The following is a 26,924-nucleotide window of genomic DNA, read 5'->3' as shown; positions in this document are numbered from 1 at the left end:
TGTGCAAGCAGGACATGGTGATGCCTTACCCTCCTCTGAAGGAAAACATGTAGGAGTTGGGACTGGTCTTCATGTGATTCGCAAGCTGGGCACGTCAGACAAGTGGACCAATTTTATGACTGCCTAGCCATCTCCAGAAGAAGCTTTGTTCAGTCATTCATTTTCTTAAATTTTATTATTTCGTTATTCACATTACATAGATTGAAAGTGATATATCACATATAATGACCTGCTGAAGAGGCTCAGTAGGGGAAAAAAATTATACATAAGTGAAAACATAAAATGCATACATCTCATTAAAAAAAGTTTGAATTGAATAAATCGGACAATGGGGGGGTGACCATTCAGTAAGATCGGTAGAAAGGTTAAAAGGTTTGGGAATACATCTACAGATAATCGGAAGGTGCTTTGGGAAGCTTTTCGGTTAAACGAGAAGAGCTTTGGTCAGTATGGAGAGAGCCTTGGAAATAACCAGCTCTATATAAAATTAGATTCAAAGCTGTTAGTAGTGGAGATGAAGTAAAGTTGACAGATAACCAGGTGTCTGGCCAAAAATAGATCCATTAAACAAAAAGGAGCCTATATTTTTGTCAGGTATGTAGAAAGCACCAGCTTACTAATAAGTACAGGCTACAGGCATCAGTAACAAATCAAGTAGAAGAGTAATAAAGGAGCCCGCAAAGAAAAATATCAATAAACTATACATTTGATGTGTGCTTTGTTGAAAGTCACTTTGAAGATCCATCATATTTCCTCCCAGATCTGGTTTTAAAACCAAAATCCATGCTTAATGAGTGTATGAAAGGATTCAAATGGCACATTTATCCCACATTTTGTTGCTGCAAATTTCATCATGTCTTTGCTAGTTTCTCTCCCAACTCAAACTGTATTGTTGAACAATGTAGTTAAGAGTAACTTCCCTGATGGGTGGGCTAGAAAGGCCCAGCAGGCAGTCGCTCGCTGACAACAAAAGGGCGTATTTGTTCCTTCCGTCTATGTAGCTGTTACGGACTTTTTCAACCCAGAAAGACCCCTTTGGTACTCCTGCACTTGTCAACTTCATTGAATTAAAACAAGATGGTCCTGAAAATCAGGCCACTTCATATATTTCATTCACGTAACACAAAATTTTCAATAAACAAAGGTGTCTTTCAAACCTTATTTCTAAAGAGCATTTTAAAAATGTTTTCTTTGTTTTCATTGCTAATTCGGTCCCTGCAGTTACTGGTAAAAATGAGTTTTGAAAAACATCTTTTCAGATCACAAACTTTGCATTCTAAGCCATAACTATCTAAATAAGCTGCCTTTTTTACAGATGTTGTTTCAGATTCAGATCACTGCCATGATCAGTTCCTTGGGGCTTCCTGATTCACAAGATTTTAAGCAGACCTTTACGCATGATGTAGTAGGTGTGGGGTGTAGGAAATGGAAAAAGCTTATTATGAGTTCATAATATAATTATTCTAAAGTGTTCTGCTGTAAGATCAGAACACAATTTAATTATACCTCTCTAGCCACAGTAAAGGTTCTAGAGATCAGTTCACATTTTCATATTAATTACAGAACACATTTATATCTGAGTATTAATTTGGGATAAAACTGATGGAGACCTAAACTTAGCAAGTCTTTTCAATTCATAGCAAAAATAAAGTGGATTCACCCCTGTACAACACTGTTACAAAAATGACAAAACCATTAAAGTCCAACCTTCAATTTACATTCCACCTGGAGCTCTAACCATGAAGGACAAAGACCAGCCAACAGAAGGACTGCAACCCCGATGACACAAGCTTCCATGTTCTAAACTGTCATCTTTCCCCTACTCATTATGCCATTTACTAGTAATTTTTTGCCAGTAAGACTCCACCACTTCACCCACACCTTGTTGAAATATAAAGTACAACTGCAGGAAGACAAACAGGGTAGTTTCTAAATTTAAACATTGTATAGTTCATAGGTGTTGAGTCTTTAAGAAGAAGAAGAAAAAAAAAAGAAAAAAAAAAAAAAAAACAGGAGACTACCATCTGTTTTTTTCTAATTAACAAGCCCAATTTGGAAATCCATTTAACCTGAATAATGTGACTAACCACTTCATCACTCCATAGATTAACAAGAAAACCATATGGCAAGATGTACCTTAATACAAAGGCCTTTTTCACCCATTGCAGAACTATTTTTTTTTTTTTTTTTTTAAAACCTGTTCTCCGCACACTCGTTCCTGATTTGCATGCCCTAATTAGCAGGTTTGTCACTCATAAAAAGGAGGAAGCAGCAGGAGGGAGGTGGGCAAATGGGGTAGAGGAGATAGAGGATATCCTCTGTGCATATGGAACACTTCTCACACATGAACTCGCACTCTAGCAGATGTGCGCAGGCACCCGTGACACTGTCCACTCTTTTTTGAAATAAGGTGCACACAATCAGTACAAAGCACATGTATAGGACAAAAGAGGGATATTCACTTGAAGACACAAGATGAATAATTTCCCCTGCCTACAATACCTCTGGTAGGCAAAATGTCCCCAACACTTCTGCTGATGTCCTTTTTCCCAGCTGTTGAAAAGAAAATTGGATTGGGTAATAATGCAGACGAAAGCATGTGAAGCCATAAAGAAGCCATAAATACCTTGTTAAAAGAGCCATGATCTCACCGTTTTTCCCCCTCCCTGGGGATAAAATAGGGGATGAAGTCATACCAACCCCCTCCATCACCTAATCCTCCACTATTCCCTCTCCGAGTATCAAATGGTTCAGATGAAAATGCAAAAATAAATAAATAAAAAGCACAGACTAAGGAATGAATACATGTAGCAGCCAGCAGAGCTCATGATACAAAAGACAAAGAAAGAATTACACATTTACAGAATTATATTAACTGCATTCTGAATCTAACTGGAAGTGTTACATAAAAAAAACTGAATTAGGGTCAAAATACAAGCAGTATTTGTTACTTTTTCAAATAGACAAAATTAAAAGGCAGGGAAATATTCTATTTCTACAATAATGTGTTAAACAGTTTTTAATTCAACTTTTAAAAAAGAATATTTTAAAAATGTCACTATACATTTCTCCAGTGGGTGACAATGCAGGTATGTTCCAGGACAACCAAAACATGCACAAACATTTCTTTTTAACAAAACTGAACAAATACAAGAGTTATATAGTGCAACTCTTTTATTCACTGTCATCAGTGTCTGAATATGCTCCCAGCAGACTCAAAGATGAGACACTCTGCATAGCAACTGGCTGTGTGTTGTTAGCAGGACTTGTAGTGGGCTTTGGATCCATTTCTGAAAGAGCACAAACTGTATCTCAATTAAACAAGAAAAAAAAATACAGGAAAACTTAACTTACGTTAATTACTTAAGTCAATTATTATATTTCTTTAATTCACCTATTTACATCTGAATAAATTCTACATTTTGTAAAGTGCTCATATACATTACTTTTTGAATCAGCCATGAAAACAGAAAATGATTCTAATTATGGAATTTAAACCCCCCACTGTGGTGTTTAGCTGTACTGCAGCCACTAGGTAAAAAAACTAAACAAAATTCACAGATTATGTGACGTTCCAATAAGACACCTTTAAAATGTAGGTAAAAAATTAAAATCAAGAGAAAATGGTGGAAACTTGTATGCCATGTGTCACTTAAATGTTATATAAACAGTCAAAAACAGTTTAGCTGGGAATAGCCACAACTTGGTGGGAAAACCTCTCCGGAACAGTTGAAAATAAACACTGAGTTCAGCACTGGATTTTTAATCAAAAACTTCACTTTCCCACAAGACACTTTCTAATTAATTTTGATATATATAATGGTTTTGATTTAAACCCCACAAGTACATGATATTTAAAGACAGTGGGTAATGGTTAAGTAAGCTCAATCAACTAATTAACATTCAAAAATGTTTAACAGTTTGAAATGTCCAATTTCACAACTAATTATTTATTTTGGCATTTTAGGCACATCTCAAAACAAATGCCTCACTTGACTGTGCAGATTTTGCTGTAAGTTGTGTAGCTGTTTCAGATTTGGGGGCTGAAGATCCTGGTTTCTTCCTCACCACCAGTTGTCCAAGTGGACCCCCATTCAGTCCCCCAACACTCCTCTCCCAAGTCTCCACATGGCTGTGTTTCACACCTCCTTGTAATGAGTTGGTGGCCTGGACATATAGACAGAAAGGTATGTTTCACAACATTAGACTGAACACGGTTACAGCCACATAACTTTTTCTTTATACAAAAATGAACATGCATACATAATACAGAAATGCCACGTATCCCATCATAATTCATTCTCACAGTAATTACTTGATATCTTACAAAACAAAAGCTCTATTTCCCATTATATATACCTAGAAGAGTTGTCATTTAGTTCTGGTATAATGCATTTTAATTACACAATTTGAGAAACAATTTGCCTTGCATTTAATGTAAATTTTTTTTAATCTACTGTATTTTGTTAAACATGGAGGACCGAAGTGATAAGAGTGTAAATAAGCATTTTTGTGACAGGGCTCTTGGAGATAATTAAAGAAAGGCCATAATGCAAGATGAATATTAAGTGCTTTCAAAGAAACAAACAAATAAAATGTCATTAATCTCAAGTTTTTTCCATTATTTATTTGCCAGATTGTTTTGGTGGGTTTTCCAATTAAATTCTAATTTACTTTGGATATGGAGTTTTAGTAGGTGATAATTATTTCATGCATTCTGCCCCAACCACATTTCTCCAACTGAAACTTATTTTTATTATACAAGATGTTTAATAGGAAGACAACTATCACATTATCGCAGAGACAACTGTATGGGACTGGACCCATTAGGTTTGCTTTAATACTGGGGGGACATTCCACCACACCCCTTTGTTACAAATACATATGTCCATCACATACCTGCGTGTCTGTGGTCTTTGCAGCTGTTGAGGTCAAGAAGTCTGTAGGTTTGTCAGCAATATGGCTGCGGGCCTTTCTTTTCCCCTGCTCTCTCTCCTGATCAGAATCTGAGTCTGAATCTCTCAACCTCTTCACCAGGGCCTTTTCCAGAATCTCCCTGTTAGTGACAAAAAATACATTACATGCAAACAGCAGCCTCTTTATTACTAATTAAAGTTCTGATTTACCTGTTACTTGTCACAGATCATCTGCTCCTATATCACTCACATCTTACTACACTGAAAGAGCTAGGTAGGAGGATAGTGGAAATCCTTTTCTGCCAAACACAACTGACTTCGTTTTTGCAGTAAATTTTGGCTTGTTTGAAATCAGCTGTGGAACAAAACTGATCAGCTCAACTTGTTTCTTATTTGGTTGGCCAGACTAATTCTCTCAATATATCAACTTTTCACCTGCTGCAGCTGGCAGCATATTTAAAACCTTAAAATGACCTAATATTAAAACCAGACAATACAGCTGGATTCTCATAGGTAGAAGCAAGTAATGAGAAGTATTATAATCATAACTGAAAAACATTTTTTGCAGAAGCTTGTATGCTGACTTTTGACATTCACTGGGTGAAACTCATGTTCTTAACCACAGTGGATACCTGCTGACCAAATAAAACATCTGTACCTTTGTTAGTCCTACAGAGTGTGTGAAACTCATTAAAGGTGCAAAAGCACTGCACATTACCCATTACAAAAGCATCACACACAAAAGTCCTCAGAAAGAACCTCCAAACTCGATCCTCTCCCCTCACCAGGTCTCCCTCTCATCCTCTTCCTTCTGTCTCTCCTTCTCCCGTTCTTCCTCCTCTTTATAGCGCCCCAGCATGCCCTCAAAGTCAACCTGTGCCTGACGCTGATTTAGTTCCTTCAACTCTTGCAGATTCTCCAGAACCTCCATTTCCATTTTGGAGTCACGGGTCCTATTTTCAAGAACCTGTTAAAAAATAAATACACACACAAACACGCACAAAACTTTTATGCTTTCAGTACCTTGAGTGTAGTAAATGAAGACTTCTACACTAAAAAAATGCTAAAGCTTGGTTTAATATTCATATTTCTGTGCCATCCAACCTTCATAGGGTTGTTGAGCTCTTCTTCCTCTCGTTCCCTTTGGATCTTTTTCTCTTCTTCCTCAATCAGTTTCTCTGCTTGAAAATTCCGTGTAGCTCCATGCTCCATTGCATAGTCTGTATTCTCTGGATCTGTCTGCAATAGAAAACACCCATAAGCAGTCTGTCACTATACCACCTTGTTTGCATCGCATCATTCAAATGTTCGTAGAAGTAGTTCATGAAATCTTCTGATATTCAGTTAAGTTTTCCAGCAAAATAAAAACCCTCATATTTTAAAGGATTTTTTTTTTTTGTTACTTCCCCTTTTACAACTACCTGGTATACATCACCTGAACATCTCAAAATCTAACATATTCCATCTCCACCCGTCAGGTAACCTTCATTTGTTCGTAACTGCTGACACTGTCAGGATTTCTCATTCTTACTGTGATAAAAAGTTTTACGTTACCCAATATCTCTTCTTGCCATTTTGTCAACCAAAACACTGGTTCAAAATAGTCCCTTTTACTACTACCTTCACAAAATCAGGCACCACACTTGCTGCCAGTCTGAATTTCTCAATCCCCTACTGCACATGTACTATTCCTTCACAACTAAAAATCTAACAAGATCCACATTTTAACATTTTGATTTCAATTCAAGTTTGCAACTTATTACACAATGACTAGCCTTAAACAAACATCAAGCTGTACGACACCATGAGAAATACAATGGTAGTTTTACCTTGAACGTAATCTCAGCCAAACAGCGTGTACACTTGATGTAAAACCTGAAGATTGGCAGTCCCAAGTACAGTTCATTCTGAACAGTCTCCTTCCGAGCGTTGAACTTTTTCCCCTTGTAGATGTACTCCCCACATGTCTTACACCTGACAGCGAGTTGAAGTGTGCAATTTAGTCTTAATTCCATAATTTTTACACCGGAAAGACATTTTCATATATTGCAGTTCAACTATTGAAGCTGGACAAAGACCACATCTGAGCTACACGATGTGAGACTACAGACACTCATAGTTTGTGTAGGTGACTCTGTTCTGGGTACTCAGGTTTCCTTCCAGTTTCAAATATGTGCTGTTTGCATCCATCTCTGGCACAGTTCCCCACATATGAGTGTATAAACACAACTGCCATGCATTGCACGTAGAGTGCGCCATATCCCCCAAAGGTGCAGCCTTTCAATGGTAAATAATGTGTTAAATATGCACACTATTCAGTATTAATACTGAGAAGTGCTTCCTGAACAAGACACACACCACAGGTGTCCATCTGTGTGGGTTCGCCCAGATCTCCACATTTTAAATAGTCCTTGGTTCTCATTCCATTGAGGAAAGCTTTTTATGACTCCATTTATCGAAAACAGTTAACCAACATTCAGGATTAGTGAAGATTTAAATAAAAAGTGAAGTTGTTCCTTCTTACCTCATGTTAAAAGGTGCCATCAACCTCACAACATACTGCCGGTCTTTAGGGAGCTTAAGTTTTGGGATCTTTGAGGGGTCAAAATCTGGAGGATAATATTTCTACACGGAGAAAAGAGAGTACATTAGGAAAAAAAAATAAATCATAACTGCCAGAACTTTGAATTTACCATAACTAATACAATAACGTCCACATGTCATGGTAAGTGGTTCTGCAGCCCATTTTGCAGTAGTTCTTCACAAGTCTCAACCAGCTCCACATAGTCTGAAAATTCATGTTGTCTCACAGCACCTGGGTGGTGAGAGAGGATGTGGGTTCGATCCCTGCTCAGTCTGTGTGGAGCTTGCATGTTCTCTCTGTGTGGGTTTCCTCTGGGTGCTCTGGTTTCCTCCCACAGTCCAAAGACATGCTGTTCAGGTTCCCCCACAGTGTGTGAGTGACAGAGAGAGTATGTGTGTGTGTTTTCCACTGATGTATGGATGAGTGACCCATTGTAAGTAGTGTATCTAGCAGTGTAAGTCACCTGGTGGTGAAACTTAGGTGTGTGGGCTGATAACACTGACTAGTTCATTGGAAGTCGCTTGGAGAAAACTGCGTCTGCTAAAAAAGCACATGTAAACTGCAGTAATTCAACGATTATCTTCCTGGAAGCCTCACACATGTAAACTTTTTAAATGAACTAGATCGTTGCACAAATTTGAGCAACGGAGCTAAATAACTGATCTCCTCGTCTCTTAGTCACGGCAAGTTCATTTTCGGCCCAGCTTCCTTATTTCGGTTTTTTAGCAACAGTCGCGTTACAAACTCAAAAAAAATTAAAAGGGCTAAATAAAATGAGCATACAAGACCACCCAGCAGACTTACGTTTAAAACCTTTCGTTCCGACATTTCTTCGACGAACTTTAAAGCTCCCAAAAAGAACCAAAAATTTCACGTAGCCACAACGTAACCTCCGCAGCACTCTGAGAGGAATCGTTACACTTCCGGTAAAAAACGTGTCAACATCCGGTTACAATGCGCCGCCCCTTTGTCACGTGGGGATTGGAGGAGCATCTTTACTTTTCTTCAATAGCTCCCGCATACTTTTAATGTGTTGTTTATTTACCTGTTTAATTTATAAGGTATCTTTTGTACGTCATAAGGTATTCCACAGTGCAGATACAACGTTAAATATCATGCGAATATCGAATACGTTGCAAAAAACACCATTTCCTCCAGAAAGGTTAAATGTCACAGTTTACAGCTTAATAAACTTCTCAGAGAAATATGTATTTACAGTTTGTTGATCCGTTTTTGGACACCACAGGGCTTTTAGCCAGTGTAATGGCAGAAATGGGAACGGACGAAGCTGCCAATCAGCGGAAGGCCCGCAGCTTCCTCATTAGTGATTGGTGGAAGTGGGAGCAGAGGGGCAGGTGCGTGCAACAGGCTCGAGCTCTGGCGAGCGCAGACGCACCTGCGGCAGAGCGAGAAGCTCGCGCTGGACAGGTAAACAGGTACCAGTACAGCACTGCATTCTAGAAAGTGTACCACAGTACACATAATGCTTATGGCAGGTTGTAATTATTAATGTCACACTGATCTGATTTAATATTTGATTTACTATTGGGTTTTCACCCACGTTGCCTGGATTTCACTCTCTTTTGAAAATGTTTCCGAAAAACAAAAAGGAATGCATGCAGAACACAACGTAAATGTGTTTTTCGCTTCCAGAATTTGCAGTTCTGTGCGCTGCTGGAGAAACACCATGAAGAGCCTGAAGGCCAAGTTCAAAAAAACCGAAGTAAGAAAAGGAAAACGTAACCCTGGTGCACTTCAACAGGAATTAGTTCATTTTTTTTAAAATCATTTTATACTTTTAAAACATTGATATCCCGAAATATGCTGCAGTGTTGTGTCTGAATGTAATTTTATTAATAGAAAAGAAATAACGGATATAAATGTATTGAAGTATCCTCCTTTTCCATCACTGTCGCAGGAGTCTCTTCTGGAGGTTTTTTTTTTTTTGGTTTTTGATGTGTGTGTTTCTCTGCGTACAAGATGTTGATGTGTGTGTCGCGTGTGGGTTGAGCTGGGTGTCAGTGTCACTAGCAGCTGTGAGCCCAGTGAGAAAGGGCTACACACTGCTATGGTAACCAGAGCCTTCTGCCAGTCCTAAATTATTTACATTGGGTCAAGCCTGCATCAGTGTAATGGCCTCAGTGAGACAGTGGCTGATACAAACTTTTTATTACTAATTGTACGACTGAAACGGCAATAAAAATAGTCGTCACAGTTACATAATTTGCATGTGAACATTACCAAAAACATGAAAATCTAAGTCTCTGAACCATCGAATGATGGCTGAATGACAGTTATTTCAAATTATTTCAGCTTCTTTATTTGAAGGTCTTTTCAAAACAAAATCGGTAGTTGAAAATTGTTTTTAACAGCCCATGGTGCTTACTCATCTACTTTAGCAGTTATGGAAGGTTTTTATGTCAATGGACAAAATGTTCATGCATTTCTCGGCAACGGCTACCGTTTCCACCATTAGAATTTTTTTGCTAGAAAGCAAGATTTTCCTGTAGAAAAATATTTTTTTATTTATTTTTATTTTTATAGCACACTCTTCTCGCGCAGTGACACATATTTAATGTACTTCACAAAGTTTTTGGGTCAGTAATTCAAACTCTGTGATGCTTGGCCTCTTTTTGTAGCATATCTCTTCTATGCATTTTTCTCAGGTGGACAGAAATGTTGCTTGAGTAACATGGGATATTAAAGGAAATATCAGCGTGGCAGCTGGTAGTGTAGTGGTTAGAGCTGTTACCTTTGGACCCAAAGGTTCCAGGTTTGATCCAACCTCTGGTTGTTGTACCCTTGAGCAAAATGCTTACCCTAAAGTTGTTCTGGTAACCTTACCCACCTGTATAAATGGGTAAATAATTTTAGACTAATTAACATTGTAAGTTGTTTTGGAGATATATGTCAGAGGGGAATACAAAAAGTGTGTTATGCCACATTAATCAGGCAGTGATTAATCAACCTCTGATGATCATCCTATAGTGAGCTATATGTTGCTGTAAGAGAAACTTGTTACCATGTTTGGAGTTAGGCTTCTGTTGTGTTGCAAAATTGCCGTTGAACAATGTACTCATATGGAATATGACATCTGCTGCTTGTGAGCACTAGATTTTTATCATCATCAGAAACTGCTTGTCCCATATGGGGTTGTGGGGAGCCAGAGCCTAACTTGGCAATACAGGGTGTAGGGCTGGACGGGGAGGGGACACACCCAGGACAGGACACCAGTCCATCACAAGGCACCCCAAGCAGGACTTGAACCCCAGACCCACCAGAGAGCAAGACTTGGTCAAACCCACTGTGCCACTGCACCATACCCCCCCAGATTTTTATTTCAGCTTATTTGTGTTCCAGCGTCCATAAAAAGTTCTCCGGCTGAAGCAGTGCAGAATTAGTCCAGATCCCGTCTGAAATGATGTATGAAACCAAATTTCCATCCTCATTCCATCTTATTAACACTCCATCCTCATTATAACCCTGTGCATGTGTGAATGAATTAATTGGACCAGTTTCTGCCCCTGGTGCCAACGGACACATCTTCAGCCAGATATTGAGAGTCTTCCCCTCACTGCTCAGGCCGGATGTTACTCCCTCGCACTGTGACACCGCTGGACTCAAAGCTAAGACCAGGTGGCCAGGGTCCCTGGACATTTCTGTGTTCTCCTTTTAGCCCAGTTGTGCCAGCCAATTTTTTTTTTCTCTCTTCTTTGCTGAGCTTTCATCTCAAGATTCTAATGGGCCCAGAGCGTCCTTAGCCCAGAAAGGATGCCGAATGGGAGCGAGAGACCTGACAGAAACAAATGGAGGAGCTGGGACAGAAAGAGGAGGAGGAGGAGGGAGATGACAGTATCAGGTTATGATATGAAAAAGAAGGACGCAGAAGGAGAGAGAGAGAGAGAGCAAGTGTACAGAACGTGCTGTGTGCCGGCTCGATTGAGAGTATGAGGGTGTGAGCAGCAGAAAGGGGGCAGGATGGGGTAAGACCTGCGTCGGAAGAGCGAGACTACGGTACTCTTTGATTTAGAAAACCAGAGTAGCGAATGTGTGCATACATTGACGTTTTCGGCGCATTTATTTATTGTGGGGCTCATGTGCTTTGTTCGCAGGGTAGGGTTTTTGTTTTTCGAGAGCACACGTTTCAGCTTTTTAAACCTCTTTTCAGAAGCTGCAGGGCAATTATCTGCACAGTCTATGAAATGATGTTATAGTCATGATCCAGTTTGCTATGCGGAGTAAAACTCGTGTAGGACAGGGCGTTTCTGTGCTTCTCGTGGGACTGAACTGAGTGTTGGACCATGTGTCCGTGTTGTCCCCTAGATGTTCATCTTCGACACTTAGTCGCTGTAGCGGAACTTGGAAGTTGTGATGTCAATGCACGCGCGTGTGTAAGCTGGAGCGATATCCTTGAGTGTGTGCCTGTGGGCATTGGACAGCGCTGTGGGTGAGCAGCAGCTCTTGCGTGTACTGGCCTCTCAGCTCTATGGATCCCCAGCTCTTGTTGGGCCTGATGAAGCGTTTCTGCCCATGCCTCAGCAGAATTGCGGTACGTACCTCCTCTCTGCCCACGAAAAGTGCACTGCAGACTGCACTTCAGTGTCTTGTACTTGAATGAGAGTCACAGCTAGAAGAAAACTTTTACTTTTCTGTGTTCGCTGTACTGAATGTCTGGTATTTATTTCCTGAGGTGCTAAAATTACACAGTTGGCAGAGTGTTGATTGCTGTGCTCAGAATAGCAAACTTGCCCTAAAAACATTCAAATTTTCCTTTCTACCAGATTAAAACCAATATATAAGGATTTATTTTATTTGTTATTAACATTCACATTTATTCATTTAGCTCACACTTTTCTCCAAAGTGACTTACACTTTTAAGGTACTTACAGTTATTTACCCATTTATACAGGTGGGTAATTTTACCAGAGCAATTTAGAGTGAATACCTCACTCAAGGGTACTACAGCTGGAGGTGGGATTTGAACTTGTTGCCTTTGGCTCCAAAAGCAGCAGTTCTAATCACTACACTACCTACTGACAGTTTTTTAGCTTTTGTTAATATTATTTTTATTAACCTTCAAATGACTGATGCTTTTGTCCAAGGTGACTTTCAGTGTTAGGTTTATTTTGATGCTGAATAAAAGAAACAATTGTTAACCAAAGCTTGATTCTAAGCTCGATCCATTACTGATTCAGTATCTCATCTGGCCGTGAATGAAATTGTGCCTCTCCTCCGCTGTCTTAGAGCCAGGACTGGAGTAAAAGTGATGAGAGGCTGTTGCAAGCAGTGGAACAGAATGAACCTGATAAGGTCGCTGCCCTGCTGGTGAAAAAAGGTCTCTGTGCATCTAAGCTAGATGGAGAGGGGAAGTCGGCGTAAGTAAAAGCATTCTTTACAAAGATCAGAGCAGTTTATTTCAGTGAAAAAAAAATCACAGCTTTTCATTCGTAAAATGAGAATGATATGATGCGGAGAACATATTTTTCAGAAATTTAAAGCTGCTTATGATACTGCAGGAGTTATGTGTCTTCTGCAGGTTCCATGTCTCTGCATCCCGGGGTCGTTTGGACTGCCTGGAGGTCATCCTGTCCCATAACGTGGACATCACCTCCACAGACAGCAATGGTATGCCATGCACACATACAAGTGCTAATACCATTTGCATGTACCTTATATTTCGACTAAATTCACTAGATAAAATATGGGTGTGGAATTATCCTCCCATACTATAATTATTGTCTTGTGTCTGTTGCATTGCTCTATAAATTGCTCTCTGTTTTTTCTCTTTACTTCTGTATATGCCTCAGGCTTCAGTGCCCTTCACCTTGCAGCTAAGAATGGACACCCTGAGTGTCTGAAAAGGCTTCTACAGGTGATTCATCATCACAGGCAGTGTGACTTCATACAAGTGATGTAAAGGCTATACATAGTTCTTCCCGAGGCTGTTTGTGTGAAGAGGGGTGTATTTTCTTTGGGATGGCCTTGAGGTGAAAAGGAAAATTCAGGCTTCTGAAGGAGTGTACTGAAAAATATTCTTTTGCCAATCTTCAAGGTTTTAAGAAAAATTCTGCCTAATAGTGTTGTGTATTATCCAGCACACTTGGCATAGCAACCACCTTCTCTTCTTCCATTCCTCCACAAACAGGAAAGGCTGCCTGTGCACTCCACTGACAGCCATGGCAGAACTGCTCTACACCATGCAGGTCTGAGAGACAGTCCTTGAACTCGTTCTGAGCCACGTCCCAATGTGGAACATACTAACTCCAAAGACTCTTGAAGACATCCATATGTAGAGTAGCATACCTCACCTTATGGCAGCTTGTATTCTCTTCTGTTTTAACACGCTGCCGTAGCGGTGAGTGGGTGTCTGTCCTGCACTGAGATTTTGTGGGATTTTAAGGCCTGTCTGGATGCTCAGGATGGGGTAAGTGTAAACACGTAAAAACAATGTCTAACTGAACTTGCGCCTGAAGTATGTATTGAGCTTTGAGGGACATCGCAATGGGGGGTTGGGGGGTTGGTGCAGCAGGTTTCACTGGCTCCTGCTCTCCAGTGGGTCTGGGGTTCGAGTCCTGCTTGGGGTGCCTTGCAACGGACTGGTATACCCTCCAGCCTTATGCCCTGTGTTGCTGGGTTAGGCTCCAGTTTGGCACGGCACCACTCAGGGGAAGTGGCTTCAATCAGTGTGTGTGTTTGTGTGTGTGGAGGGGGACATCAGATGAGTGTAGTAGCTTGAGCAGAGCAGAAGGTCTGGGCTGTTTACATTGTTATGTGATATTGTTTTTATTGATTCCGGTTGTATCCGTTTTCATAAGCTGTATAACTTTTTACATATTTTTTTCTTTTTCAAATAACTGGCTTAAAATGCAATAATGTTTTTATAAAGGTAATAAAACAGTGATTAGATAAAATGTCAGTCTCTGCTTTGCCAATGTAAAAAGTTATTCACATTCTACATAGCATATCACAAAATATTACTGCAATTTTGTTTAATTTATTTTAATTTTGGTTTAAATCCAAGCAAATATGATGTCCCGTTTTATTTAATAGGGACAGTTACATTTAGAGTATCAATATCCACACATATTTACTGTCACTGAAATAAAAATTGCTTAATGATTATAAATATTTATCAGAGTATTTTGCTTTAATGCAGACTTTATTATTAACTTCTAGTGGTATATGAATAAGAATCCTCTCCTTCTGTTTCAAAAAATTAAGAAAAACCCATGCATTGTTGTCATGATGGAGTTCAGAAAGAAATTTTAAACTGAAGTGTTTTCATTGTTTTGGATGCAACCATTCCTGGAAATGCAGCAGATAAGAGGATGTATCTTTGTATGTGTCACGTGAACCAGGACGGCTCGACGCCATTGATGCTGGGGGCACAGATGAGCCGCGTCGAACTGTGTGCCTTCCTGCTGGATCGCGGAGCCAGTGCTGACCAACAAGACAGCCAGGGCAGGTACAGTAGCCAAGGATATAATATGCAATCTTGTACTATGAAGTCTCTGTAGGACACGTTGCTGTTGCACAGATGACCTCCACTGTTCTACACATAAGACCTTAAATCTTCGGAATGGACACACACACACACACATTTTCAGAACCGCTCGTCCCGTACGGGGTCCCGGAGCCAACCCGGCAACACAGGGCGTAAGGCCGGAGGGGGAAGGGGACACACCCAGGACGGGACGCCAGTCCATCACAAGGCACCCCAAGCGGGACTCGAACCCCAGACCCACCGGAGAGCAGGACTGCGGTCCAACCCACTGCGCCACCGCACCCCCTACCTCAGAATGGACAATTCTGTTAAATTATTTAAGAGGGGGTTGGGTGGCGCAGCGGGTTTGACTGGATCCTGCTCTCCGGTGTTTTTGGGGTTTGAGTCCCGCTTGGGGTGCCCTGCGATGGACTAGCATCCCATCCTGGGTGTGTCCCCTCTCCCTCCAGCCTTGCGCCCTGTGTTGCTGGGTTAGGCTCCGGTTCACCGCGACCCTGCTCGGGACAAGCGGTTTCAGACAGTGTTTGTTAAATTATTTTCCAGATATAAGTCATTATCTGTATTTTTGTTGACAGTTTCAACTAGCGTCTGGTAGAGTCTTCACTTTGAACCTGTTTTGGTTCTGCTGAACCCATTGTACAATTCAGGTTCTGCAAAATTGAACTAACCCCATGAGCATGTTTGTTTTTTCCACTTTGCTAAAATCATACTTACACTTACCCTTAACCACTAAGTGTGTGATGTGGATGCAAAGTTAAGGTCCTATTATTCAATCTTTAATGAGATGACTTTGCTCCCCTTGGGACCAATCCAGTCCCTGTTCATTTAGCTGCGGATCTGACCTGGCAGTTTGCGACCCATGTTTTCTGTGTCACTGGTGTGGTGTTCATCTGTAGATTTTTATTTTGGCTCAGTGTGTCCTTTTGATATGATGTCTTTTACTGCGATGTATGTCTCAGGTCAGCCCTAATGCTTGCGTGTGAGAGTGACAGTGCTGAGACAGTAGAAGTACTACTCAGGGGTGGGGCTACCCCCCACCTGACCGATGCCTTGGGGCGTGATGCTACTCATTACACAATCGCTGGTGGCAGCCAACATATCCTGCGGCTGTTGCAGGATACAGGTAATGTAAGTGAAGACATTAAATTGTCACCTGCCAGTCATCTTCTGTAAGGATAACAATCCATCAATGACAGATACACAGTTCTGGGTGTCACGCTATAGAGTGTGCTCTAGGTTATGCTCATTTAATAATTGGAACAGGGATGTTGGTGGGTTTACAGTGGCTTTATTTTTCAATGTGTAGATGCTGTTGAAATAACATGTGACACTAACACTTTGCTTTGAGTTTTATGCATTAGCATGTTTGCATTTTCTTAGTATATGGATTATGTCTTTATATTGTTGTCATCCAGTTCTGCTCTCTTGCTTCTAAAATATTATTATTATAAAGTGTGACAAGTATATTTTTTAACTGACTTAATTTTTTGTAATCACAGTTTTTATGTGACGGTAGCGATTGTATAATGATGTTGATCTTTCCGGAAATGAGAATGACGATAATCGCCTCTGCTCTGAGGCGCTGACAAACAAGATGGTATTTTAAAAGATAATTTTCTCCAGATCAATGTGAAACAGAGAGCAGTGTTTTGTGTTTCTGGGAATTTAGCAAATTGGGGGTTACAGTTCTTGCTGTCTTGTTCTCTCCCATGCCGGCGTAGCCAAGGAGGGCTCAGGCAAGGAGGTATTGTTGGCCAGTCCGTGTTTTGCGTTCCAGATAAACGGTTTTCATTACCACCACTTGCACACTTGCTCCACACCGCTATGAACTGTCATATAAGGAATATTCTTCTCTGAAATACTGGTGCGGTGAACACGATGAAGCCGAATTCAGCGTGTCTGCTTGGTCTTGACTCCCAACATTACAAACGTGCACACAGATGTCCAGACCGAATCTAAATGGATCCACACTGCAGAGAGATTGGCATCACGGTCGAAATTTGATTTCGTCTGCAGAACGGTCATTACTGGGTTTTACCTCTACGGTAATAACAGAGTTGGGATACAGGCAGTAATTTCAGGGGTATTATGGTAGGCTTTGTCAATCGCATAACCCCCATTTAGAGTGAAAGAACTGGCAACAGAAGTCTGGCTAATGAATCTTGCTTGACTTGCTTGCTCGGCTGACCTTGCATTGTCTAATGGGTCTTTGCTCATTTTATCTGTGGTTCACACAGCCCCCTGCTCCACCTCCCTTGCCCGGGCGGGGCACCCCACGCAAGCGGAAAGCCCCCCTTCCACCCAGCCCCCCTGCCCAGGTATGAAAGAAGGTCCAGGGAAGATGAGGAACCTCAGGGTCCCGCCTTGCCATTTTCCTTCTGAAGCTTTGTACAGCCACAAAGTTGAGTTTGGTGCTTCATTGGACACACAATGATGCTTCTCTCACAGTACATTTACAACATGTAATATTTTTATTCAGTGCAAAGATTCTGTGATAGCATATGTCAAAGAAGGAGCGTATGCTGCAAAAATGTTCTCCTATGTGTCATTGCAGGGATCTCCACCCTCTCCAGAGCCCCAGAGCACACCTCCACCTGCCCAGTCTCCTGAGACACAGCGCACCCCACCGGCCAGCCTGGTGAGCGACCGCCACTGGATATTACAGATGTCCACTAAACAGCATCATTGCAGAGAACTGCTAAATGGCACAGGGTGAGGCACAGTGCAAGAATGCTGGCGTGATAAATAGAAGGATGTGCATCAGTAACAGACCTGGTCATGTGTATCAGGATTACTGTGAGATGTTATGACATTGCATGTGGGGTGTTGACAGCTGGTCAAGTTCAGACCCTTCTAACCATCAGCAAAGTGTTTCAACATATAGGCGAAACAATCACTTCATGTTCTTAATGACAAATGCTGCCAAAAAACAAACGCTCGTTTTCGGAAAGGACTGGCACATTATTTTTTTGTCAGGCTGCACGAACTGAAATTGGAAAGTGGGCATTTAGTTATTTACTACAAACACAGCGTTTCACGGTGAGGATTAATAGTGTTTTAATTGTAACTTAAAAATGCGTCATGGTTTAAACTGTTGCTGCGGATGAGATGGAGGATGAGGAAGTGTTTGAGGAGATCCGCAGGCTGAGGCTGGAAAGAGGGCGACTGCTTCAGAAGATAAAGGGACTGGAGCAGCAGCAGCACAGCGCCCACATTGCGCTGGAGGAGGTACTGCAGCCGTCTCATCCTTCGTGGTTTGCATGGGCACTTGCGCGCTCCACGCTCGAGATCATGGCGAGCGCGTGTCTCTATCTACGTGCTCCTTTCTTCCAGCTGTGCTTGCTGCAGGAGCGCTTGGAGCAAGCAGAAGTGGACCGCGAGCAGCTGTTGGCCGAGATCGAGGAGTTGCGTGGCACCGGGACAGTGATCCTGGCCAGTGACTCAGAGGATGCTGAGAACATGCTGGACTTTCCAGGTAAGCACTGCACTTAACTCCATTCCCCAGGGCTGTGGCTGAAAGTGCTCTGATAGTTAAAAGCACTGTAGACAGAGTCGTTCTTGTTAAATAAGCAGCTCGTAATACAGTGGCTGAGGACCGTGACTTTCGCCGACAATGGGCCAACCCACCTGCAAATAAACTGAAAAATGTAATGTACTGAAGCTAATTTTGACTCAGGGTTCATAAATAAGGTCAGTGTTGTAGTATCTCCCCATCACTGTTAAACACTTCATAACATGCATCCCCCTGAGTGAAACTGACCTACCAAGATTGAGCAAATTGCACAGGATGCGGATGGGATCAGTACCAAAATTAACATAAACGGCAATTAACATTGTAGTTTAAAAAGTATAACCATCACAGTTAGCTTCCTCTCCCAGGTGCAGAGAGGCTTCTCTCCAGACGGTCACGGGGCTCAGAACCTGATTCTGAATCTACCCAGGATGACGATGCCGAGCAGGAGGAAAGGAACTCCTCTTGCACCTCCCAAGGACAGGGAAACCAAGAAGTTTTGTCTGCTCTTCAGAGGCAGGTGGAGGAGCTCACAGCACAGAACGCTGATCTGCTTCTCAAAGTGGAGGTGCAGAGCTCTTTCACTCTCGCTCCCGCACACACAATGCAGAGCTACCAGTGAGCATGTTTCTGGATTGACCACTTTAAAATAATACACACTTACTATTGCGAAGATACTAAGCAATGCTGTAAAAATGTATATTGCAGTAGAAGTGGTTTCAAATTATCTGAAAATGTTGACTGATTGACATCGCAAACAATCGGTCAACAGACACAACATGGTGAACTGGTTTAAGGCTGGCAGCTGTGAAATGGCTATAAGTGCGTAAACAGTTTAGTTCCACAATGCTCTTTCCAGGCATAAATAGAAGGCCATTAGAGAACTGGGGTGCAGGCATTTCTCAACAAAGTGGGTCAGGTTGTCTAGAAGAGGAGAGCGGGAAGAGTATAAATAGGACAGAGCGATGTACCTTCAAATGAGTGATGACTAGAGACCTCACTCCGTCCAAAGGGAACAGCCCTGCTGAAAACAGGTTATTGGAGCAGAGTTGACTAACTCCTTATAGGACTGATTGATATGGGTAAATTCCTCCCCACGGGCAATTCGCTGTGTGCAAAATGTCTATGCAGTACATATTCCCATCACGTCAGTATAATGGAATGTCCCAAATTCCTAATGGTTAACACAACTCCTATATGGTGGAATCCTTAACCATAACGAACAGAAGAATAACAAGCTCTTCTTTTTGTTTTGTCAATTTTGTTTTGGATGGCCTCAAGATGCTGGAGAATTTTGAGAAGGATGACACAGACATTCAGAATTCCGGTCCAGATTTTGTCCCCACAGTTCTGTACGACTCTCTGAGGAAGGAGTTTGAAGAGCTGCAGGAGCGCTACTTCCAAGCCCAGGCAGCAGCGGAAGCCTCCAGTGTAACGGGGTACGATGCTCATCCTCACCAGTTACAAGTGAGAACACGACATCAAACCTAGAATCAGGTCTTCTTTATTATTACTGTTGCTTGTTTAGCACATACATTAATCCAAGATTATTAACGTCAGAATAAATGCAGTATATTTTTGCTTATGAAGATGCAAAGGTAGGATTCACATGCTGAAGTGAAGAACTGCCGTCAGCACGAGTTTGACTTGTTGACAAAATCAAATTATGAACAAGAGCTCGACGAGACGGGAGTGTGTCAAATTAATGGTAAATGTCACTGATGATCAAAGTAGAGCTGTCGTGTTGTTGGAAGAGGAGGTGGTCATGGAGAATATCGGTTTTATAGAGGAGAGATGCCAGAATAGAGGTAATGAGGATGAAAACTATGCAGGGAGCTGGAGATTCATAAAGGTCAGTTCCATTCCAGTTATCAGGAACATTCTTTTCAATAGTGTTTTTCTTACTGGGCATTCAGGTCCATTGAAAAGGTGGAAGAGGAGCAAGGTGAAGGTGAGGAGGAGGACACTGGGGAGAGTGCCAAAGAGCTGAAAGAGCAGTTGCGGGGCCTGGAAGAGCAGCTGAGACAGAGCCAGACAGAGCTGGACGAGTTGAGAGAACAGGTTAAGGTTGGGGTTTTTTCTGTGGAGCAGCTGGGAGACACAGATACGGAGGAGCGTGCTGAGGTGCAAAGCTCAGACTTGCAGCAACTGAGGGACAAGGTGAAGGAGCTGGAGGAAGCCGTGGTGAAGAAGCGGGCTGAGGCTGAGTCCGAGAATGACACCTCAAGGCAGCTGAGGGAGAAAGTTGAGGAGTTGGAGGCAGCTCTGGCAGAGAAGCAGGCAGAGGACAATACCATCGTGAACAATCTGAGGCAGAGGGTCAGTGAGCTGGAGGCAGCCCTGGCAGAGAAGCAAGCAGAGAGAAAGGCAGAAGAAGAAGGAGATGGGGAGCAGGAGGCACACGTGCTGCAGAACAAGGTGCAGGAGCTGCAGGGCGAGCTGCGGAACCGTGTGCCCCGTGCGGAGCTTGAGGAGGTACAGCTCACCCTGGGGCTGCAGCTGGAGCAGCTGGCCAGGGAAAGGGCCGAAGCAGCTATGCGCCTAAACGAGGCCCTGCTGGAGCTGGAGAGGCTGAGGCCCCCACCAGATGGAGATGGGGAAGAGGATGAGGATGAAGAAGAGGACAGGTCAGAAAGCTCTGAGCGATCCATCACGTCAGGCAAGTATTGCTCATCATTTCTGGCTTTGGCTCTTAGCAGAGAGCTGTGATTTCTAGGTGTGCCCGTTTCTCACGTTCTGCACAGTCGTGCAAAAGGTGATGGTTGCCTCTCTAAAGGCTGTGTTGACGCAACTTCGGTCCAATCTGAAAGCTCTGTTCGGATATCCGAAGGGAGCACCCTGGCCGCTGTTAGAGAGCAGCTGGAGGTGGCTCGGCAGGAAGCGGCCCAGGCTCTTGACTACCTGTGCGCAGAACGGGAGGGCCGAGCACAGGACGCCCTGCAGATGAAGGATGCGGTGCCCCTGTCCCAGCATCAGGAGGCACTGTCCACTCTCAACAGTCACCTGGAGCAAGTGGCCCAAGAGCTCCAGAGAGAAAGAGCCTTGCGAGATCATGCTCAGCAGGAAATATCCAGAATGGAAGCACAAATGCAATCTATGCAGAAGGACCTCATATCCAAGGAGGAACACGAAAAAGTCAAGGTAAGTGATATTTTTTTTATCGAGAAACAGAAGAAGTAAACAGAGAAGTCTGCAGTACTTTAAACCTGATGTGAGCCTCAGAGGCGGTGTAAAAGTGTGAAGTGAAGGGTGACGTCTGTGCAGGCCAATAGTCAGCATGAGGTGAAATGCTCTCATTATGTATGCAGTTGAGGTGTGGAGTGATGAGGCTCTGTAAAAAAAGGGGGAGCTGGTAGCGTAGTGATTAGAGCTGCTTCCTTTGAACCCCAAGGTTACAGGTTCAAATCTTGCCTCTGGCTGTAGTACCCTTGAGCAAGGTACATACCCAGGCTGAATTGCTCTGAAAGAATTACCTACCTGTATAAATGGGTAAATGATTGTAAATAGACTAACATTGTAAGTCACCTTGGAGAAAAGTGTCAGCAAAATGAATAAATGTAAAAGAGTCCTGGAGCCACATATTGTCACAGTTCATACTGTAATACCACATATTATCTTGCACATCTTCATTATTTTCATTTTGCTTTGGTAATCTACAATAATATGTTCCTAGTATACCCTGTAACTGTAAGAAATGAAAAACGACAAATTAAAGAAATGAATTGGTGGATGAAATGCTTACTGTGACCCACAGATCCAAGAGTAAGTGTCCCCTTTCCTGCGGCATGTGTTTCAGCTGGCCCTGCAGCGCTCCCTGGAGGAGAGCGAGAGAAGTGCACAGGCAGCCCAGGATGCCCTGAGCGCACGGGAGACGGAGCTCAAGGAAGTGAGGTCCCAGAGGGCCGCTGAGCAAGGTGCCGTGTCCAAGGAGGAGCACGAGGCGCAGCGGCTCTCTCTGCAGGCTGAAATCAATGCGTTAACTGCCCAGCTAGCTGACTTGGCACGAAAGCATGAGAAGACCTGCACAGAGGTCAGAGGCTTGTGAAAGAATGTGTGTAAGTGGGTGGCACTTCTTTCTGCCTCCCAGCAGTGGTTTCTTTAGTGTGACTCTTCTTCTTCTCGTGTTCTCCAGGTGTTCCAGGTGCAGAGGGAGGCCCTCTTCAACAAGAGTGAGCGCCAGGCGGCTGAAGCCCAGCTGGCCGCAGTGCAGAAGCAGCTGGCTGACCTACAGGCCCAATCCAGCCACGTACAGGAGCTGCACAAGGGAATCCAGGAGTCACAGGGCCTGGTCAAGGAGAAGGACCGCAAGGTGAGGAGTACGGACACCTGGGGAGAAAGAGAAAGAGAAATGTGTCTTATGAACATACAGGGGCACGGAAGCAGTTCACGTTGTGTAAGTTCATGTTGCTGCATCTACAGTTGCAAGGTCAAAATGACTGTAAAGATGTATAAAGTAATTTGTGAATGCGAGGGGAAGAAATACAGAGAGGGAGGTTTTGAAGGTGCTCCTCTAGTAAAAGCAGGTAAGGAAAGATGATGATGCAGCAGTTTTATTCCTCTGCTCTTAACCAGATCACAGAGCTGTCCAAGGAGATCTTCCGTCTGAAGGAGGCTCTCGGGGCGCTGACGCCTCCTCTGGGCCTGTCATCCTCAGGCTTCTCTAGCCAGCAGGTAGCACTGCAAGGCCGTGTGACTGCACTCACACAGCAGCTCAAGGTGAGAATGCTAGTGGAGGGCTTTCAGAGTGCCAGAGGGCTATATACTGGTTCTCAGATTGTTAGTGTTTTTTTTTTTAAAAAAAAAAAAAACACATCTTCGGAACCGCTTGTCCCATACGGGGTCGCGGGGAACCGGAGCCTACCCGGCAACACATATAATAGGAGGTGCGGTGGCGCAGCGGGTTTGACCGGGGCATGCTCTGTGGTGGGTCTGGGGTTCGGGTCCTGTGTGGGATGCCTTGTGATGGACTGGCGTCCCGTCCTGGGTGTGTCCCCTCCCCCTCCAGCCTTGCACCCTGTGTTACCGGGTTAGGCTCCAGCTTGCTGCGAACCCGCTCGGGACTAGCGCTTACAGACATTGTGTGTGTACTACATGATGTAATAATACACCGTTGTTTTAAAAATTCTGAAATGGAAACTGTCTTTGCCACACTGTCTCTTATGCAATTCGTTCCTGCTTGTAGGACTGGGAACAGAAGCATCGTGCCGTAGTGTCTGTGTATCGCACCCACCTGCTAGCAGCTGTACAGGTCAGTTCCATTATAGGTGTACAGTAAATTTTTTTATACTGAGATCTAAATGAGCATAAAGCAGCATATACTGACATGTTTAAAAACGGCGTTAACTAGTTACTAATAAAATTAAGTCAGTCGCATAATGTGACGTACACACATCTCTTTGACGTACATACTGTGGTTGTATTGATCGCTATTTTAAATTTCTTAGATGGTCCTGTATAGAAAGGGATTTTGTTGGACTCACCTGTGTAAGCCTTGTTGGCACTATAGTGTTGATATGAATGAATGAATGAATGAATGAATGATTTTCACTGATGTATGGATGAGTGACCCAGTGTAAGTAGTGTATCTAGCAGTGAATGAATGAATGAATGAATGAATGAATGAAACGACCTTTATTAATCCCACAGGGAAATTCACACAATGTGCAACATACATACTACACACACATTTGACATATATGTGCATACATCAATACGTAATAAAAATAAATAAATTGCCAAGTGAAGAAAGTAGATTCGAGCGCAAGTGACGTGTCATGCTCTCTTCAGGGCCGAATGGACGAGGAGGTGCAGGCCCTGCTACTGCAGATCCTGAGGATGACTCATGAAGAGCAGGGCCACTGACTTGGTCTTGGAATTGCTGCAGCGACCTCTCACAGACATGGCCTTCCACCGTGCAACGAAATTGACGTTATACTACAAAAAACACAGTGCTGCCTGTGTTGCTGTCATCGATGCTCATTAGTTTTATCAGTGTTGCTTTTGTATTGCATTCTTACAGTAAACTAGATGCTTCATAACTTCCTTGCACTCGGTTGCTTTTTGGGGTCATCCTTGGAAGAGTGACCGGATCTAAAGTGTAAATGGAGCTATGCTGCAAAGTACTTCATCAGCCTTTAGTAGCCCTGTCCTTAAGTGCCTGTTGCTGAAATTGAAAGAGCATCAGAGTTCAGGTAGTGGGATCATCTTTGCAACCAGTTTGGTGCCCAGCACTTTTTAGGAAGTGTACTCATCAGGAAGCTGTGCAGAGTGCGGTGACCAAAAGGAAGTGGTCTGAAGCCCAGATCGGTTCCAAACTTGTTTCAGAAACTCCCCCGTTCCACCTACGTCTAACTGGCTGAGCTGCTCTGTGTGTAGAAGCTATAGGTAAAAGACCAGATAGAAGGCTGAAATGAATGGCACTAGAACTTGCCTATATACTTGTTAACAGATGTGTGATGACCTCCCAGTGCTATATTGTGTATTGTCTGTATAGTCTATGCAGTTTATAATGCTGTGAAAAAGTGTTTGCCCCTTTACTGTTTTTGCCATTTTTCCAGCTTTTTGACATTGTCTGATCAAATCATTTTATCAGTTCTAGCATATATGATTGAAACCTGAGAAACAAAAAAAGTGACACCATTATTATTTTTATCATTTCATCAAAACTAACATCATGATGACATCAGAATGATGGTGTCAGTTTTTCTCTTCCTGTCCCCATTCATGTATTCCTGGAACTGACAAAGGATATCAGATCAAATTTAATGGCTGACTTGCAAAAGGAGAGGAAATCAGAAAAGGTCAAATATGCTTTGCACAGTAGATTAAAGTATAAATATTACAGATACTATGTAAGCTGCATTTACGCAAGAACCCAGGGACACTGACTCCAGGACATTAGCTCTATTCCTGGTGACACATACCAGGGGACTGTGCCGTGCAGTGTTGGCAACATATTTCCCATTTAGAACAATTATGTATTTTCACATTTAACCTGCAAGGCTGCTTGTCGTAAGATCCATCAGCACCTGACTCAACACCATCAGTAACTGGGTTAAAGTGGAAATACTGATAAAAATCAACTTTGAATGCACAGGATGTTCAAGAAGCAATGGATTCGAAGAATACCCAAGTATATCAAGTGCACTGCTTTAGCATAACCTTTCTTCAACTACTCAGACTGTTTATTTCATACTCTGTTCATTCAATTACTATAGAGGTACCAGCATTTACCTTCATTCATTTAGCTGATGCTTTTTTTCAAAGTGTCTTACAATCTTAAGCTACTAACAATTATTTACCAATTTATACAGCTGGGAAATTTTTTTTTTTTTTTACTGAAAAACCTTTTTGGGTTAGCAGCTTCCTCAAGGGTACAACAGCTGGAGGTGGGATGTGAACCTGTGACCTTTAGGTCCAAAAGTAGCAGCTCTAACCCCTACACTACCAGCTGTCTTTATACTATTTCTAGATACTGCATAAACTATAACTACAATGTAGCATATGTACCATAAATTTAATCAGTGTAAAGACATTCAGTTGGTAAGTGAACAAATATAAAACTTGTTCTCTAAATTGTGGAAGTACCACAAACTCTCCAATACAGCTGCAGCGCACTCTGCTTTTTGCAAACGAATCCTTTTTGTGGTTAATGTCACGTCCCATTAAGGCTGAACTAATTTTGTCTGCACTTTTAACCGCTTACTGGAAACGATGATAGTTTCATAATGTGTCATGCACTCAGAAACACACCTTTCATTTTGTTTTAAAGACATTTATTGAAAATACCATTTAGTTCAAAGAAGAGGCAAATACAAGTACGTCCTGAGAAAGCAGGCGTTTGAGGAAACTCGTGCCAGTTATGTCAGATAGACAGATAAAGAAAACCACATTCCACCTGCTCAACTAGAACACAGAGCCTCCTGGGGCTGCCGCAACCATCGTGGGATCCCTAACGCAGCAGTTTTGCAGCCAGGTCGGTGACAGCACATATGCAGTGTGGCACCAGCTCTGTGACTCACATGGCATAGTGGACTACTTACAGGAAACTTGCAGTGGGCAGCCACCAAGTGACAACAAATGCATAGCAATCAAGAACAAAAATAGTTTCTCAGGGGCTGGACCAATAGCTCTGTTCTCCCGCGCAACTGGAGACAGGTAACATATTCAGAGTTAAACAATAGCAGTAGCGTTACCTTTCCATCATAATAATTAAATCAATAAACAATCAGAATGCTATAAATTACAAACCCATTCTATCTTTTAGGGTCATCATTGCCTACCCCTGGCTTATAAGCATGGTACATGGGGCAGCGGTGTGAGAGGATGTGGGTTTGAACCCCGCTCAGTCTGCGTGGAGTTTGCATGTCCTCACAGTGTCTGTGTGGATTTCATTTAGGTGCTCTGGTT

At 42.6% G+C, this 26,924-nt stretch overlaps 2 protein-coding genes across 4 annotated transcripts; one reads left to right on the top strand and one right to left on the bottom strand.

The window, feature by feature from the left end:
- Window positions 1–247: 247 nt before the first annotated feature.
- yju2 (YJU2 splicing factor homolog) lies at window positions 248–8,420 on the bottom strand. Of its 3 annotated transcripts, XR_001964957.2 has the most exons (9): window positions 8,305–8,420; window positions 7,441–7,541; window positions 6,746–6,890; window positions 6,021–6,155; window positions 5,702–5,883; window positions 4,900–5,056; window positions 3,993–4,167; window positions 2,652–3,305; window positions 248–2,553 (listed from the first exon to the last, which is right to left on the bottom strand). XR_001964957.2 is itself a non-coding variant. In XM_018728041.2 (8 exons), the coding sequence occupies exons 1-8, from the start codon at window positions 8,326–8,328 to the stop codon at window positions 3,175–3,177; spliced, it is 1,050 nt and encodes a 349-aa protein (XP_018583557.1). In that variant the 5' UTR covers window positions 8,329–8,420; the 3' UTR covers window positions 248–3,174. The 3 variants fall into 3 exon arrangements, 2 of the variants coding, with proteins under 2 accessions (XP_018583557.1, XP_018583558.1); XM_018728041.2 differs by having other exon boundaries at window positions 248–3,305; XM_018728042.2 differs by having other exon boundaries at window positions 248–3,290.
- Window positions 8,421–11,838: 3,418 nt separating this feature from the next.
- Window positions 11,839–24,554, top strand: ankrd24 (ankyrin repeat domain 24). Its single transcript, XM_029254615.1, has 22 exons — window positions 11,839–12,049; window positions 12,745–12,875; window positions 13,037–13,125; window positions 13,308–13,372; window positions 13,646–13,703; window positions 13,854–13,924; window positions 14,859–14,965; window positions 15,964–16,127; window positions 16,726–16,748; window positions 17,242–17,322; window positions 17,559–17,642; window positions 18,113–18,232; window positions 18,338–18,479; window positions 18,884–19,083; window positions 19,797–19,954; window positions 20,432–21,178; window positions 21,326–21,656; window positions 22,312–22,545; window positions 22,648–22,824; window positions 23,088–23,231; window positions 23,698–23,763; window positions 24,303–24,554. Exons 1-22 carry the CDS (start codon window positions 11,987–11,989, stop codon window positions 24,375–24,377), a joined length of 3,330 nt encoding a protein of 1,109 aa, XP_029110448.1. The 5' UTR covers window positions 11,839–11,986; the 3' UTR covers window positions 24,378–24,554.
- Window positions 24,555–26,924: the final 2,370 nt, after the last annotated feature.

This window comes from Scleropages formosus, chromosome 9 (assembly GCF_900964775.1).
Source record: "Scleropages formosus chromosome 9, fSclFor1.1, whole genome shotgun sequence".
NCBI lineage: Eukaryota > Metazoa > Chordata > Actinopteri > Osteoglossiformes > Osteoglossidae > Scleropages > Scleropages formosus.
Note: the sequence above shows the minus strand (reverse complement) of the source record. Positions and strands in the feature narration are given on the sequence as shown.